The 18,707-nt window shown below is 26.7% G+C and overlaps 1 protein-coding gene across 2 annotated transcripts in view; it reads left to right on the forward strand.

The window, feature by feature from the left end:
- dysf (neuronal PAS domain protein dysfusion) overlaps positions 1 to 18,707 on the forward strand; it is a 138,894-nt gene that overhangs the window by 16,843 nt on the left and 103,344 nt on the right. The window contains exon 2 of one of the 2 annotated variants that reach the window (XM_071181282.2): positions 866 to 898. In XM_071181282.2, the coding sequence (XP_071037383.1) occupies positions 866 to 898 (33 nt within the window). Of the gene's footprint in view, positions 1 to 865; positions 899 to 5,388; positions 5,610 to 18,707 lie in introns of those variants that run through there. The other variant, XM_043038796.3, reaches the window with a different exon arrangement.

Raw genomic sequence — 18,707 nt, forward strand, 5'->3', positions numbered from 1 at the left:
GTGTTTCTCTAAAACCACAGGGGAAAATGTTTCTAAATAAAGCGTGAAGTTCGCACACCTCTTTCCTTTTGACTGTCAATGAGTTCCTATGCATCACTGTCAAGCAGCTCACCCCCTCCCAATCACTACTACCCATTCACCCTTCAGAGTTCCCCACTTACCCCAGACGGTCGTTAAGTAGTCCGCACTTCTTCAGGCCACTTGGTCTTTAAAGAGATAAGATTTCCATACACAAAAAAATAAATAAATCTGTGGTTACAAATTATTAAGTTTAAGGTGAAAGCTAATATAAAGAAATTCGTGATATTGCTCCCTTTCTTGCAGTTAGTAAGTCAAAAACAGTATAAAAAACGTATCAGAACAGGTATCTATGGTTTTAATTTCGCCAGAAAATATTGAAAACGGAGGAAAGGATTTTTCCAGAAACGGAGAAAATTGATAAGTAAATCTAAAGTTATCAAAAAGTCTAAACTTATAAGCTCACGGGGGAAAAAAAACAAAACAAAGCATGTTTAGCAAAGCAGATTAAATAATAATATGGACTCAGAATTTAGTGTGTTGACTGAGAGAAGAGTATTATGCGTAATGAAGAGCACAAGATGTGTAAGTGCATGTGGTGGTTCCAAGAAACATGTACAATCTTTGAAAACTTTTACCAAAAAAGTGGTTACATTTTTCGAAAGTAATGGAATAACTCTCTACATTAGATTTTGCGTATTAGATTCATTTTACTTATTTTTCATGATAAAATTCATTCTTGCAACCTATCGTGAGCGATAAATTATATTATTTATTACGTTTAACTGCATGAAATTTGTTATTTTCCATGTTTTAATTTTACTTTTTTTACTGTATTGGATGGTAGGTTTTTCTCAACTTCAAGGGAAAATGGCCTCTTGTAAGTTTAATTTAAAACTATCTTTTTCCTATTTTCTTTTCAATGTTACATTATTGTTTGCTAAAAATATGTTAAGTACATGTACGGGAATTTTAAATCTACATAAACATTTCTTGCATCTCTATTCTCACTACTTTTATTTTTATTGGGAAAAAACTATGTCTCTCTATCCTAGACCTACTCAAATATTAAAATTTTTGGGCAATTAACATTAAAGAGTGTTTTCGATATTTTGGTAAAAATGTAAGAAAAAGATTGAGCCTCGTTCTCAAGGAACTTTTCAAATATCGGAAATTGAAAAACTTATATGTAACCAGAAAAATAATAATTATTTATTCCTAAAGCTTTTGTTGACTTATAATGCTTTTAACATTGTAAAATTTCAAAATTATCGAATAAAAATTGCATTTTCTAGTTGTGACTTCCACTGTCCCTAAGGTATCAAATCTCTTTATAATAAAAAATCGTAATGGCTGCCAACCCTGTTTTGGGTGTTCAACTTAACGTTACACTTTGTTTTGCTACGCAAAAACTTTAAGACATAGCAATTTGAAATTGCGATGGCGTGTAGAAAAATGTATTGTGAGTTCAATGGAATAAAAATTCAACATTCGATAATTAGTTTGAAAATTACTAACTGTTAAACTTGTAAAAATACCATACTGGTCGCTCTACAAGACTCAAAGTTGAAACTTGTTCTGTGCTTTTGTGGAAAGTATTGCAGTTTAAGGGGAAAAAAAATAGTGAATGAGGAGCAATTACGGGAATTGGTGAGCGGAGCGACCAGGAGAGCTTCCACTTTCTTAACACAAAGATTTTCTTTTGAGTTATTACAATGATTATAAAAATGTCCTGCATTCAAATTTATTACTGGGAAATTATAATTAATCTGTGTCTTTTTGATATTATCTTTATATTGGAAAACATATTTTTTTATTCAAATGGATGGAATACCGCAAGGATCTAATTTTTCGTTACTTCTGGCTAACTTATTTTTGTATTAATAAGAACAAACTTATATACTAAATACGAAATATGCTTTTAAATTTAATTATGATTTAATTATCTTTAGTTTTCACAATTATATAATTCTGTTAAATAATATTTACCCCTTCGAATTAATATTGCTTCGCAATCATGACGATTATATGAATTTTTTTCGATTTATGTTTTTAAAAAGTAATATATATCTGCATTGTTGACGTATACGATAAAAGGAATCATTTTAAGTTTAATGTAATTAAATTAATTGCATGGTATTCTAATGTTTCTAAAAACATTTATTTGAATATTATTTTTACTGAAATAAATAGAATTAAAAAAATTGAAGTAATATTTATTTATCCAGAAAACAAATAGACATACTTTTCGAAAATTTGACTTAATACAGCAATTATTCAATAAGTGTAATTAAAATTTATACAAAATATTATTAGTGTATTAAAATTAATAAAATAATATAGTTATAATTTTTTTTTTCCTATGTTGATTTATATTTTTGACAAGTGCAAATCCAAATCGAACCTTAAAAATTAAAATTAGATCCATACTTTATAGCAAATTGTTTAAAATTTTATAAATAATCAACCACCTTCTCTATAATTCAATTAAATAATTAATATTATCCAGTAAATGTTAAAAATTTCTATAAAAATTGTCCCACTACCCTTTAATTTTATATTTTGTGATCTGGCAACTTAGCTGAAAAATTATGTTTAAATCATTTTGACAAGTTACTCGAAAGTAGAGGAAAAGGAGGGGGAGGGGTTAGCGTGGACGTTTTTTAGAAATTCGTCAAAATACTGTATTGAATATAATTTTTAATTCATTAAGTATTTGTTTTAATAATGATTTGAACGTTTTCCAGTATTCTTTCTTACATCTGGAATTACAAAAATGTTTAGTTTTTCCTTAAAATTTAATTAAAAAAAGGCTGTTTTTGTCCCCACTAGCAGGACTAATGTGGACAAACTATGGGGCTAGTAAAGAAAAACTTGATAACTTGATAATAAAACTGGATCTAGAGCCAAATTGAAACTAATTGTAATCCAAGTCTTATTGGAGAGTAAATTTTAACATATATTAATTAAAATACAAATATATAATAGAACATTTCATTTTACTAATAAGACATTTTGAATGCAAATCAATTCCTTCGAAAAACCATTATGCAATTTGCTTTATTTGATAAATATTTTGAAATTAGTTTTTTATTGCATCAAAAAAATTATTTGTCAACTTTAAACGTGTATTGAGATGAGAGGCTGTTGTGATAGTTCCACCAGTTACCGGAATTTGCTAATTATTTCTTCTCTTAAAATTTGAGAAAAGTTATTATTATTATAAATTTTTTTTTTGATAAAAAGAAAGATTCATGATCAAAAGAACTATGTTCACTTCTCTTTTTTAAAACTTTAATTAAATAGTACATATTAAATTGAAATATTATTAAAAATAAATCATAACAATAATACATTTCAAATTACATTACTGCTTTTCTCAGAAGCTTTGATCATAGAACTTGAACAATAGTTACAACTACGATGCTGAAGCTTTCCAGAATCTTCCATCGCTAAATTTGCAATAAATCCGAATAAAAAAAAATAATGAAGATAGATATAAACAATGATAATAGGCACTTGCTAGAATGTTTAGTGTAGAGTGACGTCAAAAGTAATGATCGTCAGCTACAAGCCTTTTCTGTTGGTTGTGATGTCATGCAATTTAAAAGGCGTTTTAACCATAATTTGCTTGGTTTAAATGTGATTTAATTGGGATGTTTCAATGTAGCTTTTCAAGTTCTTTCATTTTAAATGATTTTGAAAATTATGCATATTTTCTGTTATAATTATTAATAATAATCTCGCAGCAATCTATTTAGCAATTACAAACCGCTAGAAATGTAAAACCTATTGCTTTTAAACGGTTATTAACCATTATTCTTTAAACAACGAAGAGCTTAAGTATGTCGCTTTACTTAAAATGTACTGTCTGAGGTTGCAATTGTTAATGTCCTGCGGAACTGAAATTTTCAATCGAAATTTGCTATTACGGAAAAGTCAAACGTGAGCTCCATCTCTTATTCTGTTATTCTCTCTTACAACCAATAAAATACTTGCAATCATGACTGCATGAAAGCATAATAAAAGATTAAAATTTTAATCGTAATTATCAGCAAAAAAGTTTCATTTATATACATTAAACTGCAGTTATAAGTTAAATAGTGCTGTTACTAGTTTTAATGAATGTGATAATTAAACTTTCCTCGTTTTATCGCTCCTAGTAATATCAAAGTAGGGTGAAATGAATGAAATGAAATTGGATAAAATGAAATGTTAGGTTACGCGAACTAGTTGTTTTCTTAAGTACAATTTTAATTCAATTACAAGATTTACAAGTAGTTATAATTAAAGACAACAATTTTAATCATAATTATAAGATACCATAATTCTTCATTTACAAATAATAATGATTTACTATTACAATTATGCTTGCATCAGATCTTAATTACAACTGCATTTTGTTGGTAAGTAATAGTGATTATGAGTAATTGCTTGTTTTAAATTACTTATTCACTTTTGCTACAATCATAATATCGTGGACATAATACCATAAATAGAATTTACAATATAAATTTTCATTCGAGAGAAATATTATTATTCGTAAACTAATGACTTCGCGTCTGCGTCTAATAAACTCTAACGGCGGGATTTAATGAGCAACAAGTAAGAATTTCTTGCCAATAACATCAATTAAATTTCCATCTTATTTTAGATATGTTTACATTAAATGAATCGATTTTAAAATTATTGTCTGATAATTTCTTAATAAAACATTTTATTTCATATTTTGCCTGTGATACAAAATTTTAACGGTGAATTCTTCTCGAAACAACTTCTTGAAATAAACCTATTTTGATTTGAAGACAAAATTTGTGTCGTGTAAAAGTAAACAGCAATAACTCATTTTTTATTTCTCATTATATTTTGAGGTTTTGTATTGAATAATCTTATTTTTGATCAAATCATAAAAAATACGTTTGCATATTTTTTCACAAAAATTGACATTTAGATTGTTGGTTATTGTTTTCAGGCATATAAAAATGCAAATAACTGTAAAATTTCTTATAAATGTGGTGATTCTAAACTATTTTTTTATTATGAAAATGATAAAGAAACTTACAATAAAGAATAACGCACCGTATTTGATTGTAATTTTCATTTCAAAATGATAAAGTCAGGAGGGGGGAATGACAGAAAGAGAATAACAAAGCCTAACCTTTTAAAATTGAAGAAAGAAGCATGGAAATGTTGAATAAAAAAATGAGTTAAAGAATAGATTTTTAATAAAAAGAATTGTTCCTCCAACTCCCATTCTCAGAGGGCGTGGTTTAATCATACAGAAACCGCCTACTGAAAAACGTCACTAACGCGTAATCCAATAATGTCGCTTTTCTCAACAAGCATGAATTGTAAGCAAACGATGCCGCTCAGTGCCTTCCTTGGCTTCCAAGACGCGAAGGTGTGTGCTGTGAGACAGAAATTTCTCTTGTTTGTTGTTGTTATTGCCTATTATTTTGGCACGTATAGATTTCTGAGTGCGTGGACAGGTCCGCTTTGTTTACTTAAGTGGACCGGTGTTGTCTCCATGATCCGTGGATAGTTAACTCGCAGATGCTGGCAAATACTTCAAATATTCTACAGATGTGCAGGTAATTTACATTTACTTATTCTATTAAGGTAGATGTTAAACGATTTTGGGGTGTGTTGAACGTATTGCGTCACTAGAAAGGGGAGAGTCTCAATATTTGACAATATGCTTGTTAATCAGGGATTCCCAGCCTTATTCTATTTATTTATTTACAATAAAAATTCTATCTCGCATCGCTTTTGGGACTCGAGGATCTATTTTGAAATTAGTATTATTTACTAAATATTTACTATTGCTTAGTGAAACATGAGGTAATGCAAATGCAAAATAAAGTTAAGGACCAATTTCTCTTTTAAATTACATACCCATAAAATTTAAATTTACAAAAAGAACTTTAATTTTTATTTGAAAAGAAGTAATAGAAATTTTTATTTTGACGAGTTAGGAGATCAAAACTTTGTTGAAGAGCAAACGAACAGGCAAAAAACTTGTCTCTCAACAGGCAAACTCCCCAACCCAAATTCGGGTCGAGAGTGGTAGATTGGTAATTTCTGTCTGAAAGGTTAGTTATATGAGTGAATAGTATTACAAAAAATGTGAATTGCGAAAGAATATTTTAAATTAATTATGAAATGCCAACTTAGACTGTTCAACAATTTTTTGTTCTACTGCAAGTTGATGTTGTGCTTATGAGTTGTGTCAGTGTTTTTCAACAGTGTTTAAGGACACTAAAAATAACTGTAATTAGTTGTGGCACCGAATGAAAGAAATGAAAAAGATATATGATGAAAAAAAATATTAATTTACAAAATTTATTCAATGAAATGATTGAACACTTTCGGCCCATAAGACAAAATCTCAAGAGACACTGATCTAAGTTGTAAAGTTTACCTCTGTGTATTCTTGATGATATAAAATTTCATTTGCTGCAAAAATAGGAAGATAGTGCTAAAAGTTGACACGTTTTGAGGTCTCAAAAACAAATGCTCATTCTCAAAACTCGCCAATTATGAAGCAAGTGAAGTTTTTTATTATCAAGTATATCTTTCTACTTCTTTTTTTTAGGGGGAGGGGGAATATTCATTTTCCTATGCCTATTTTTACAAAGATTTTATAAAATCAATTAAACTAAGCGTTATGCATTTTTTTTTTGTTACTCTATTCAGTTTTGTAAAGCAGGGGTTCTCTTTAAACACTATATATAAAAAATTAAAATATTTTGCATCATGCAATAAATAGTGATCATAGTTTTTTTCTGAGATTATCCATTCTGCTGTTATAGATCGCTCTAAATGCATTGTTGAGAAAAGCACTTTCATAAATTAAGTTAAACAAATCTCTGGTGTAGGTATGAGAATATTTACTGTCAACAGAAATAGCTTCTTACCTTATTTATTTCGGTTGAAATTTAAAATTTAGGAACATATAATTCTTAAATCAAATTTTCGGTCATCCAATCAAAGAATGGTTGGCACAGATGTAAATTTTTCAATGTGCTTTTTCTGAAGGTACTGTAAATAATGAAGCATGCTTCTTTCAATTTCACACAGTGTAAAGGGAGAAAAGCCGCAAATTATGTTGCTTAAACAGACTGTCTGCTTATGTGACATTATGCTTTTTTTTAATATTGTTTTGATTTTAGGATTCAGTTAGTTCATAAATAAGTAATTGATCATCATATTAAATTAAAATTTGCATCTTGAATTCAAGAAAACAATTAGAGTTAATTCTTTAAATAGACTTGTGACTTCATTAGAAATTAAAATTCTAAAGTAGTCATGAATAGAATTTACAGAAAATAACACTTTAGACAATTTAGAAAATGCAAATTCTTTGGTTCGTTTGGTAGATTTTTAGATATTTATTTTATTTTACATATTTTTCACTTTGAAAATAGTTCCCACCAGTAATTTTTGGACTACAAATGCTAACAATGAGATACCAATGAGATACCAATGATTATGAAGTCCTATATATTTATTAGTTTATTATTATACAAGAAAAAATATAAACTCTATGATATAAACTATTCAACTCCGTAGACACCGATACAAATTATTCAGAGTGGGCTTTTAATGTCATTTTTGTGGCAAAAAAAGAAAAAAAAATCTTTTTTTTAGAATTATTAAGCAATGTCAAAAGGTTGTAAAATTAGTATAGCATTTTCAGCATGAATTATTTGCAGAATTAGGTTTTTGGAACAAGGAAAGATCCTTTTAATGTTTTTTGTACGTTAAAGGAGCAAAGAATAACAATGCAAACTGTATTGATCAGATAATGTATAGATATATTACTCTGAAAATTAATAATTCTTTTTTGAAACTTCTTTTCCAAATATGTATAAATATTTTCTCCCACTATGTATGAGCAAATAACTTTTCACGATAGGATTTTAATAATTCTATTATACGCGGTCTAACACAACGATGCTTAAATATTTCAGAAGAAAATTTTAAATTTACTAATTTTTTTCTTTTTCTGATAAGAATGTTTATTAACATATTTTTTGATTTAAAAACAAGCAGTTCACAGTTCTTTTATTCAAGAAATATTTGTTCATAACAATCTATTTATCTAAAACATGTTCTAAGTTATAACCAAGGAATTTTCAAAGTTCAAGGATTGGATAACTTTTGATTACCTAAGTTTGTGCAATAGTACTTTTGAAAATTTCATCACATAAGTGATTCAAATTTAATACGGATCTTTTTTTTCACAACCAAGAAGATAATAGATAAAAAAAATTATATATATGAAACTTATAATTATAAATAGAAATTTTTTTATTATAATTACACTTTTGCATTATTAACTTCTATGCATAAATATAAAAATTGTTTCTTCTGCATCACTATACAATACAATAAAACTTTTACCTGCTTGACTCGACTTATATTTGACTGTATTAAGTGGGTGTTTTATTCCTTTAGCTACAAATTTTGTTTAAAAATGTAACAATTATATGATTTGAGAACCAAATATGGATTTAAATATAATTAAAACATTTTGCTGGATGCCAATGCCAGTCTAAGATAAATGCTAATAATTTAGTAATTGAGCTACTAGTTTTCATCCTTTCGAAAAAGAGACATAATCCAAAAAGAAACTTTGGTGTTTAAGTGGTTAAGCAACAGCAATTTATTGTACTTATGCACCAGTAAAAAATTAAATCATGTAGACATAGACAGTTTGTAAACTCCCTGATGGTTAATAGAAGCTTATTGTCATTAAATTTTCACTAACGGAATCATGTATACATGATAACACTGAGATTTCTTCGGTTATCTGATTAACGACTGTCGATTATTGGAATCAAAAGACTTTTTTCACTGATGGAAATTTATTAAAAGCGAAATAAAGTTGTTGAATCGAATGGTCAGACGCATGTAAGAAAAGTGCTTGTTTTATTTTGTTTTCTACCTAAACTGTTTGGAATAAAAACACTTTTTAATTTATTTAAAGTTATCTTTAGTAATATTAAATTTGTATAAAAATAGTTTGACTCACTCTAGTAAAATTCTTAGTTAAAAATGAAATATATTTGTTGTAGATGAATTCCATTGCGTATCTAAACTAATGATGCTCTTACAAACTAAGAAAATGTCATCCAATTTTTTAAGCTATAGAGAAAATGATGATTATTAGTGAATTCCTTGGAATCATTGGAATTGACTCATTAAAATGATTAGTGAACTCATTAAAGTATCGATGCTATTACATTAAACGACGGACTATAACAATACTGTTGAAAATTTTTCTGGCGCTTTTTTGGTCTTCGATTTTTTGGTCCTAGAGTATAGAACTATGTATGTATTTAAAAATTTTTGAAAAAATCTAATGGCTTATTCTGTTTTGTTTATTAACTTTCCTTAATATAATACCTGCAAAATTATCAAATTTGTAATTTTAATTTCTGCTCATTTTGATTATTTGAAAATCGTTAGTTCTTCGAATTAATAAATACCTATCTTTCTAATGGATTATATTTCCTCATTCTTAAGCTCCGTTAGAAGATAGCTTCCGTACACCACGGTGTGTGTTGAGGGTGTCCCGCCCTTTGTCGTGCATGCGTGATTTCACGGTCCGCCGCGCGTGACAACATCGGCATCTTTTTCTTCTCCACCCGCACTCATCCGATTTCTCCTTAGCATGCTCCTCATCTCTGCGGGCATCCTAAGATCCTCACCGCATCCAGAATTATTTTCATTTCATTAGAGAAAGTGCAGTAGCAATAAAGTTCTTTTTTTTATTCTGAAAAAAGATTAAACATGTACAATGTTTTCAATATCCACAATTATATTTTTAACTATACTTTCCAAAAATTTATTGTACAAATTTATTTCACCTTAATTAAGTGTTAAATTAATTTGTTTCACCACAGCTTAAACTATAATATCGAGTAAACAAATCCGTAAAATGTAATATTTTTTTAAAGCGCAATGTGAAAGTTGTAACAAATAAATTTGAAAGACATTATTATTCAGCAACGATCCCAAGTTTCTATAAGAGGGAAGCATTTTATAAAAGTAGCATTGTTTTGCCATTATTTGTTTCATTTTCTGTCTCTTTTTAAATTTAAATCTCAAAATTATACATATATATGTGGTGAAATGCAAAATAAAAAAGAGAAGAAAAAAAGAAAACGTAATTAATAATTTTCAAAACTCTTAAAAAGCGAAAGAAAATGAGACAGATAATGGCAAAGCAATGCTACTTTTACGAAATGCTTCCCTGTTATAGAAACTTGAGAGCGTTGCTGAACCATAATATCTTTCAAATTCATTTGTTGTAATCTTTACATTGCGCTTGAAAAAAATTGTCGCACACATTTTACAGATTTGTATACTTGTTATTATGGTTTAAGTTGAGGGGAAACTTCAACAAGGGGAACATATATATATATATATATATATATATATATATATATATATATATATATATATATATATATATATATATATATATATATATCAAATTTTTACTTTAAAATTTTTTTAATAACTATATTTGCAAAAAAAAAGGTATCCTTTGGAAGGCAATGATTTAAATTTTAAATTTAATAAGCTGCTGTACCCATGAAAACTATTTCAAGTTTCCTTATAAGAAGAGAGAATGATGCAAAAGAATTTGTTTATTTAAATAAGTGATGTATGTAATTAAATGCAATATAAATATGATCGGAAGATGGCGTTCATGCATATTTGTTTTATCTCCTGCTGTTACGTAATGCAAACTTAAATTCGTCATTTCTTTAAATCTTACGTAATCAAGTTTAAATCTGTGTTATTTTGTGTCCAAACATTACCTGCGAATGAAACTGCGAATTAAACTGCGAATTAAAAATATGATTATTTTTATACATCCTTTACTAATGTCTAATAAGGCAGCGTGGCCTAAAGGAAATACTCTTGAGTTTTATTACAATACAGAGAAATAGTTAAATTTAGCATTTGCTATCTTGACAAGTACTAAAATTTTAGAAAAAATCTCGAATATCCAAAATTGGCAAAAGTCAGTAGTCTGAAATCAAATACTTTCAAATGCAGTTAACTGGTACACCTTAAAATAAAGGATCCACACAAAAAATAATGCATAAAAGTATGCATTTGTTTTCTTTATTTTGTAATCTCTGTATTCATGTCTTTACTTTTAATTGCATAGAATGTATTGAAATGTGAAATTTGAAATTCGCACTTAGGTTACTTAACAAAGTTAAAACAGTAGATAAATTTCATTCTCTTAAGAGATTTAAATAAATATATATTAATAAGAAGCATTTTATTTTCTAAATAATATTTGTGCTAAAAAATTGGAAGGGGAAAATATAATTCAAAATCGCCTCTTCAGAAAAATAATCATGTACTTTTTGGGAAGGAACTGAAGAGGAGTCAAAATACTTCATGTATATAGTCAGTGCAACATTAATTGAATAAAATAGAATGTAATAATGAAATTTTTAAATCCAAATTATTAAATTAAATTTTAGTTATTAGTTACAGTTTAATCAATTTATGGATTTTTGCAACAATGTTTTGATGATGATATTTGTTATGTCTCATTGGAAATAACTTAAAAATTATTGTACTTGAAAATAGTTGCTAAGTATGCAACAAATGTCAAACATATTATTGATCGTTTCTTATTATATTACAAAACTTTTAAATATTTGATAGTAATCGAAACAAAAACTCTGTGGATTTCTTGAATTCATTCCAACCTCACTTCTTGTTTTAATCTCGATATTAGATCTCGATTTATGAAAGTAATTTGCCTCTCATTTATTTATTTATTTATTATTATTTTTAAATAAAAAAATCTCTTTAACGTAATAGCAAACTTTTCAATCTCAAGGGAAAAAAATATACAAAGTTAGTATCCTGAAGTTGTGTAAAATACAAATTTTAAACAGATTAATACTCTTTAATTTTCTCTCTCTCGTTAATATAAGTTTATATCATATCCATGAATTAAACTGTTATATAACGGTTACCCACTACAATCTTTTAATGCATAAATAAAGAAGACTCTATCCTAAAATGTTTCAGTTATTATGAAAAATGCATTATCAAAATAGAATTTTGGGAGCTAGGATTGTTTTATGAAAGTTGTTATAAATTGTGAGAGATTGTAAAAATATTTTAACATGTTACTTAAAAAAAATTAAATTTAAGTATTTACCCATGATCCATGATCGAGGACAAATATTTAATATAATACTTTTTTATTTCCATACATATTTAAAATGGTGCACTAAAACATGTATTATTAAAGTTTCAAATTTTTAATATAAATTAATATATAACAGAATATATTTTGATTAATTTTACACGAATTTGTTCCGTAATTCAAGTTTTTTTTTAATGTAATTAAAAGTTCCGAGCGATTATTTTTATTGAAAAATGAATGAAATTACCTACAAAAACTACATTTAATGTGTTGATTAACTGGATTATTATCGAATTTCCTGCTTCGAGGATATGAAATAAAAGGTTCTAGATGTATTAAAAACATTTTTTTTCAACATCTTATTTAAAATACACAATGTACAGAGTGAATTTTTGGAAAACATAGAATACTGAAAGCACTTTTTATTGAATGTGTCTTCCATTTTTAATTTTAGTAAGTATCTTAACGAGGACTCGAAATCTGTGAAAATACGAACTGTTTTGAGTACAAATGTTTATTAGTTTACAGGTTACAGTCTTGGAAAACAATTTTTTATATTTCTCTGCAACTTTAATATAATTTTCAAAGACTTCTTTAAAAGGAAAGTCAAATGCTACTTTGAATATTCATTTTCTGTACTTGGATTCATTATTATTTTACTTAAACTTATAAATATTTTGAACTAAACTCTTAAATTAAAAAAATTTAAAATGGGCGTTTGAATACAACCTTATGAATTTTACTAACACTTAAATAAAATTTAAATTCATACTGCACTTAAACCTACGAAAATACATTGATGAAATTCTTTTTATTTATGAGAATTGGAAAATTTGCATATTTTATGATCGTCGAATACAATGACGACATTTGTTTGTTTGTTCATTGGAAGTTGTACTCCTAATTCTTTTTGAGAATTTAAAAATCACACACATTTTGGGTTTTTTAGAATCATTATTATTTGCCTTAAACTTAGAAATATCATCTTCTTGACTTAATCTTTTTTTCAAGAAAAAAGCTGCTCTTAGGATGCAAACTTATAAATATCTCTGCAAATAGAATAATTCATGTACCACTTTCAGAACTTAGTATGATACTTTATGAAGCTATTTCCTTTATTTGCTTATTGTATGTTTTACTCATAAAACTTGCTGAGAAATTGAAAATTCACAAGCATTTTGCGTATTTTAGAATCATCGTACCTCAACAGATCGATGTAGTCTTTTTTTACCTTAACCTTTTTAGGTTAAGCATTTAAATAGACAGCTTTAAGAAAATAAAAGTTTAGCTCATATTAGGTTTAGGCATTTCTGAGAAGATGGATTTAGATTACGTGCATGTGATATGAACATTATTTTAGCGCAACTTGAATCGAAATCATACACAGTTTTAAAATTTAGCATAAACGAGAAAAACATTATTGATTTTTGTCAGAAATTAAAAATTTACATACAGTTTATGAATGTAGAATACAATGATATTTTTTTCTTCTTATTTTTTTCTTAATGAATTAAAAATTTACATAAATTTACGGTTTTTGGAGTATATTGATGATATTTTTTTAATTGAAAATTTCACTCTTATCCCTTTTGATAAATTAAGGATTCGTATACATTTTATGTGTTTAAAATATATAGATAAAATTATTTTTAATGATTTTTTAAAAGTCTGCTCTTAACCCCCCTTTTGATCTTTTAAAAATTCGCATACTTTTTATGTATGTAAAATAAATTGATGAAGTTCATTTATTAGAAATTTGCCTCCTATTCCCTTTCGAGAAATTGGAAAATCACATGCATTTTGTGTGGTTAAGAAACAACTGTACTATAGCAATATTATACAATTTTATATAATTTTATCATATATGTTCCCCTTTAACCCATATAAGTGAAACTTCCTGAACCACAGGTGAAACACCTGTTGCTAGCAGAATAGCCGTTTTGTTCATCAGTGAGGAGATTCTGTAATAGGTGGCAATTTGGGGGCGGGTGTGTGCTGGATTTATATATTTTTTTCTTTTGGTGTGTCAGGTGAAAGTTTAGGTACCCTACTTACCACCTGTCGATAATTCTGCATCGAAACACTGAAGACTGATGATACCCTTCGAATTTTATGATTCAGGCACTGATTCATTTGCAATAAGTTTGGAAATCAAGGTCGAACACTAATTAATAACTTAAAGTGGATCATTGAATTGTTATTCTTTACTGCATTGTTAAAGGAAAATTTCTTTTGAAAAAAAGTTTCCTTTTTTTTTCTTTTCTCCTTTTTGTTGAACAATATATTCTCAGTTAATTGTACCACACCACATAATAGAATTCAATTTCATTCTCAAATGTTACATTTATTAAATAGTTTTTTTTAATTGAGTTTGTAAAAAAGATTTTAATATACAAAATGGGGAAATAAGAAGAAAAAAATCTGAAATTTATTTGCGAAAGCTATTTTTAAAAAAATCGTATAAATATGATGCTACACATTTACCGAAGAAGCAAAATTTTCTTTTGAAAAGTGCTTCATTAGCATTCAGTGTAAGTGAAATTTCTGATGTTTCTAAGATTTACATCTGTTTCTAAAATTTTTTAAAGCAGAGTGTCCACCCACCGGAAAAACTAAAAAAGTCAGGGAAATTTTTCTGTTTTTTGTTTTGAAAAAGCCAAGAAAGGCCTTCGAATTTTAGCTACCCATTTTTCTTCACTTTCCCCTATTTATAAATTTTTTTTCTTCACAAATTAAGGCTCAATTATATTATATATAAATGATATGATTTAATTTCATTCTCAAATGTTTTGATGCTTTAAATTTACATTAAAGTTTTCTTTTTTTTTTGGAATTTATTCTGAAAGTTTAATGACCAAAATAGAAAAACAAGCAGAAAAAAATACACTGAAATTTTAAGATGAAAAGATGTTATTGTCGATTTCTATTCGTTAACAATCCTTTAAAAGTTATTTAAGGATGGTGATAGACATTTATTAGCGTGAAATTTTTTTTTGCGTATTAATGAAATTATTGGTGTTTCTTGATTAACTTCAAATGTTTAATTTTTTTTCTCATTAATATTTTTTTTTTAGTCTGCTATACTAAAAGAGACTTAAAATGATCTGCCTACCAGAATATAAACCAGCTCAATTGTAGAACAAATACACGTGCTCAATTATATTACATATACATTTCATGATTTTTAATTTTCTTTCTCATGGCTTTTTATGTGTGAAATGTACTTTGTTTTTTTATAGAATTTGCAGTGAAAACTTTGCCACACTATACGTAAAAAATGAGCTTAAAATAATTCAAATTTTTGGTAAAACAAGTGCGATTATCGAATTTCATTCATGAAAACTACTTTGTTTCGTAAATGTGATTTCAAATAAAATTAGTGGCAAAAGTCACAAAACTTTCATTTGTGAATTCATAAAGTTATTGGTGTTTCTTGATTAACTTCTGTTTTTAATTCTCTTGAAGCTGATCAAATTTTTACTAACATACTACTCAAGAAAATCAAGACATTTTTAGCACTTTTGAATTACTATCAAAGTGGATTTTTAGAAATTTTTGTTTAACTATTAAAAAAATTGAAGGAAAAAATAGGGTTTGCTTTGCTGATAGATTTTTAATTAAAATTTTCATTGTTTTTAAGTTTATTATGTACTCTGCTGTAAATGATAAACAATGATAAATTTCAAGCTTCATATTTAAACCCTTTTAAGAAGTTCCCATGTATATTTTACTAATTTTTATCATTAAACAGATCTGATTTTAGTTATATTGAACCTCATCAATTACCGGCATCCTAAAAATATATTATGAATTTTGTATTGATCATCAAGCTCCATAGACCCTTTATTTTATCTTTATTTTGAAAGGAGCACGAGGAGATTTCTCTTACATCATATAACTTTCTTCTAGAATTTTAAAGACAGTATTTTTTGTTTACTTATTCGGTTGCTTACACTATATACACTTTCAAAGAAATTTGCTTAACGTTAAACCATAATATTTCAGTATGTTTTAGTATTATCCTGTGTATGCAACTTCAATGTTTTAAATTGAACTACTATATATCCGTTGAATAATGCCTGTTGAGTATTACCGATACAATATATCCGTTGAGTAATGCTTGTTTTTAAGTTTAAAATGGCTTAAATTGTAAGAAAATATGGTTCAAATCCGTATTAGGGTAACAGCAAGTTGGCTTAATGTTGTGGTTCAATGCGTTACAAAATTTCTAACACTGTAAATATGGAAGTATATAGATGTGTAGAGTTTGGTAGTTCAATATCAGATACTAATTTAGTGACCTTAATAACAAAAATAAATATATAGTACAATTTTATCTACAAATTGTATATCATACTTCAAATTATTATATTAGCTTTTTTGTCAAAGATTTTGTTTCGATTTCATAAAAGTCATAATTTAAAATTACTTACAATATTACTACATGGAAGAACTCTGAAAATTCTTTTTGACTATTTTAAATAGTTGTAGTGTGTGAGATAAAACATAAAACTTTATCCTAAATACGTGAGCCCCTTTCTGTGCAGGCATTAGGAACGAGGATGTGTTTTGTTAAGGGTTGTTAGACTTAATATACTTTTCCTTCACGTATTTCTGGTAAAATAAAAATGTTAAAATTAGTTTCCCAATTTCACACGTTTACTTACTTTAGACTCTCTCTCTCTCTATCTATATATATATATATATATATATATATATATATATATATATATATATATATATATATATATATATATATATATATATATATATATATATATATATATATATATATATATATATATATATATATATATATATATATATATATATATATATATATATATATATATATATATATATATATATATATATATATATATATATATATATATATATATATATATATATATATATATTGTCCAAAAGTGTTATGTTTACATATTTACACAGTTCATTTTATTAAAAATAGTAAAAATAGTACATTAAACATATTTAAGTAAAAGCAGATAATTTTTTGTAGCAACTAATTTACAGATCTCGTTTTTATAACTGTATTGTATTTTTTGACGTTAATCTCGTCATTTTTAGTAAGAAATGATTTCTAGTAATAATAATCTCTAGGAGTATATAGATTATTTAATGTATCTATAATGATTGTATATATTTCCTATTGGAAAGATACTGTTCGCATAAGATATTCTGTATACTACAATATACTGCAAAAACTGTGGTGCAATATCTGTCCTAATTTTGTGTTGAAAAAGTCAAAAAATTGTGTGTTATTTCAAGTTAATGATCGAATCGAGCATTAACACACAATTTAAAGAGTAATCTAAACTCTAATAAATGATAAAGCTCATACCAAGTTCACTACACTCATAAATTCTTTTCACTAATCTTAGGGAAAGTTTTTCAACTGTCAGAGTATCGATATTTTTTGTTTAAGGAATATGAAAGTATGATTTCACTCTCACGGTGATAAAAATTCCTCAGAAACCACTAAATTGTGATAAATAGGTATTTGTTCTCTTAATTGAATAGTAAAGATAACTATATTCTCATAAAAAGGTCAATTGTATAACATATTTTACAATATTTTATTTCCATCCTCTTCGATTTTGTTAAGTTTTGTTTGAATTCGTATTAATATTCTTTTAGTGCTATGCAAATGCTTTATTAACAATAATGTGTCATAAAATAACTGACTCTTACATGCATTATGTTTTATTGTAATTATAAATTTTAGTGTTATTGAATAATCAAAATGCTGGCGGTTACTTTACACCAAGTAGTGTAAAAAAAAACACTCTTGGTGTAGTGAAACACCTAGGTCCTAAGAATTGTCGCTTCACTACACCGCCGTGGAGTAAATTAGTTTGTGTTGGTAGCATTTTTGGTGTTGAGATACACTAAAATTTTTCACACTGCTTTTGTTTATAGGATTGGAATTCAGTTTTCAGACTGTACATTCGAAATATGCAAAATTTTGAAATTTTTCACAACTCGTGTTTTTGAAAAGGAATTAAGCATTAAATAATTTTTGTTTAATATACTTGGAATAAATTTCGCATTTTTACTGAAATTATTTACCTTTTCTAAGAGCTTTCACAATTTCTAAAGTTAAGATAAATAAGTAAAATATGTTCCACTTCACAATTTTCCGGAATACAGTATGCCAAAATTTCCTGTAAGTGTGAGTTTAAATTATATCTATAGCTTTAGGCATAAATGCATAATAGTTAATAAATCATATGATCTAGTTCCTAATTCTGAAATGCTAAAACCTACAATTAAAAGAAAATTATTTAGCGTATATATAAAAAAAAGAATAAAATTGTAGCATCATAAATCTTTTGAAGCAACAAATCTCGTTATCCCAACAGCAATTAATTGCAAATCACATAAAACAACAAATTTACATTGTCAAATTCACTTAATTGATTTAACTTTGAATTAAATCAGTTTTTTGACATTTTATTATTTTCCAATC

Source organism: Parasteatoda tepidariorum, chromosome 3 (genome assembly GCF_982258835.1).
Source record: "Parasteatoda tepidariorum strain Cologne lab strain chromosome 3, Ptep-v5.0, whole genome shotgun sequence".
Classification (NCBI taxonomy): Eukaryota; Metazoa; Arthropoda; class Arachnida; order Araneae; family Theridiidae; genus Parasteatoda; species Parasteatoda tepidariorum.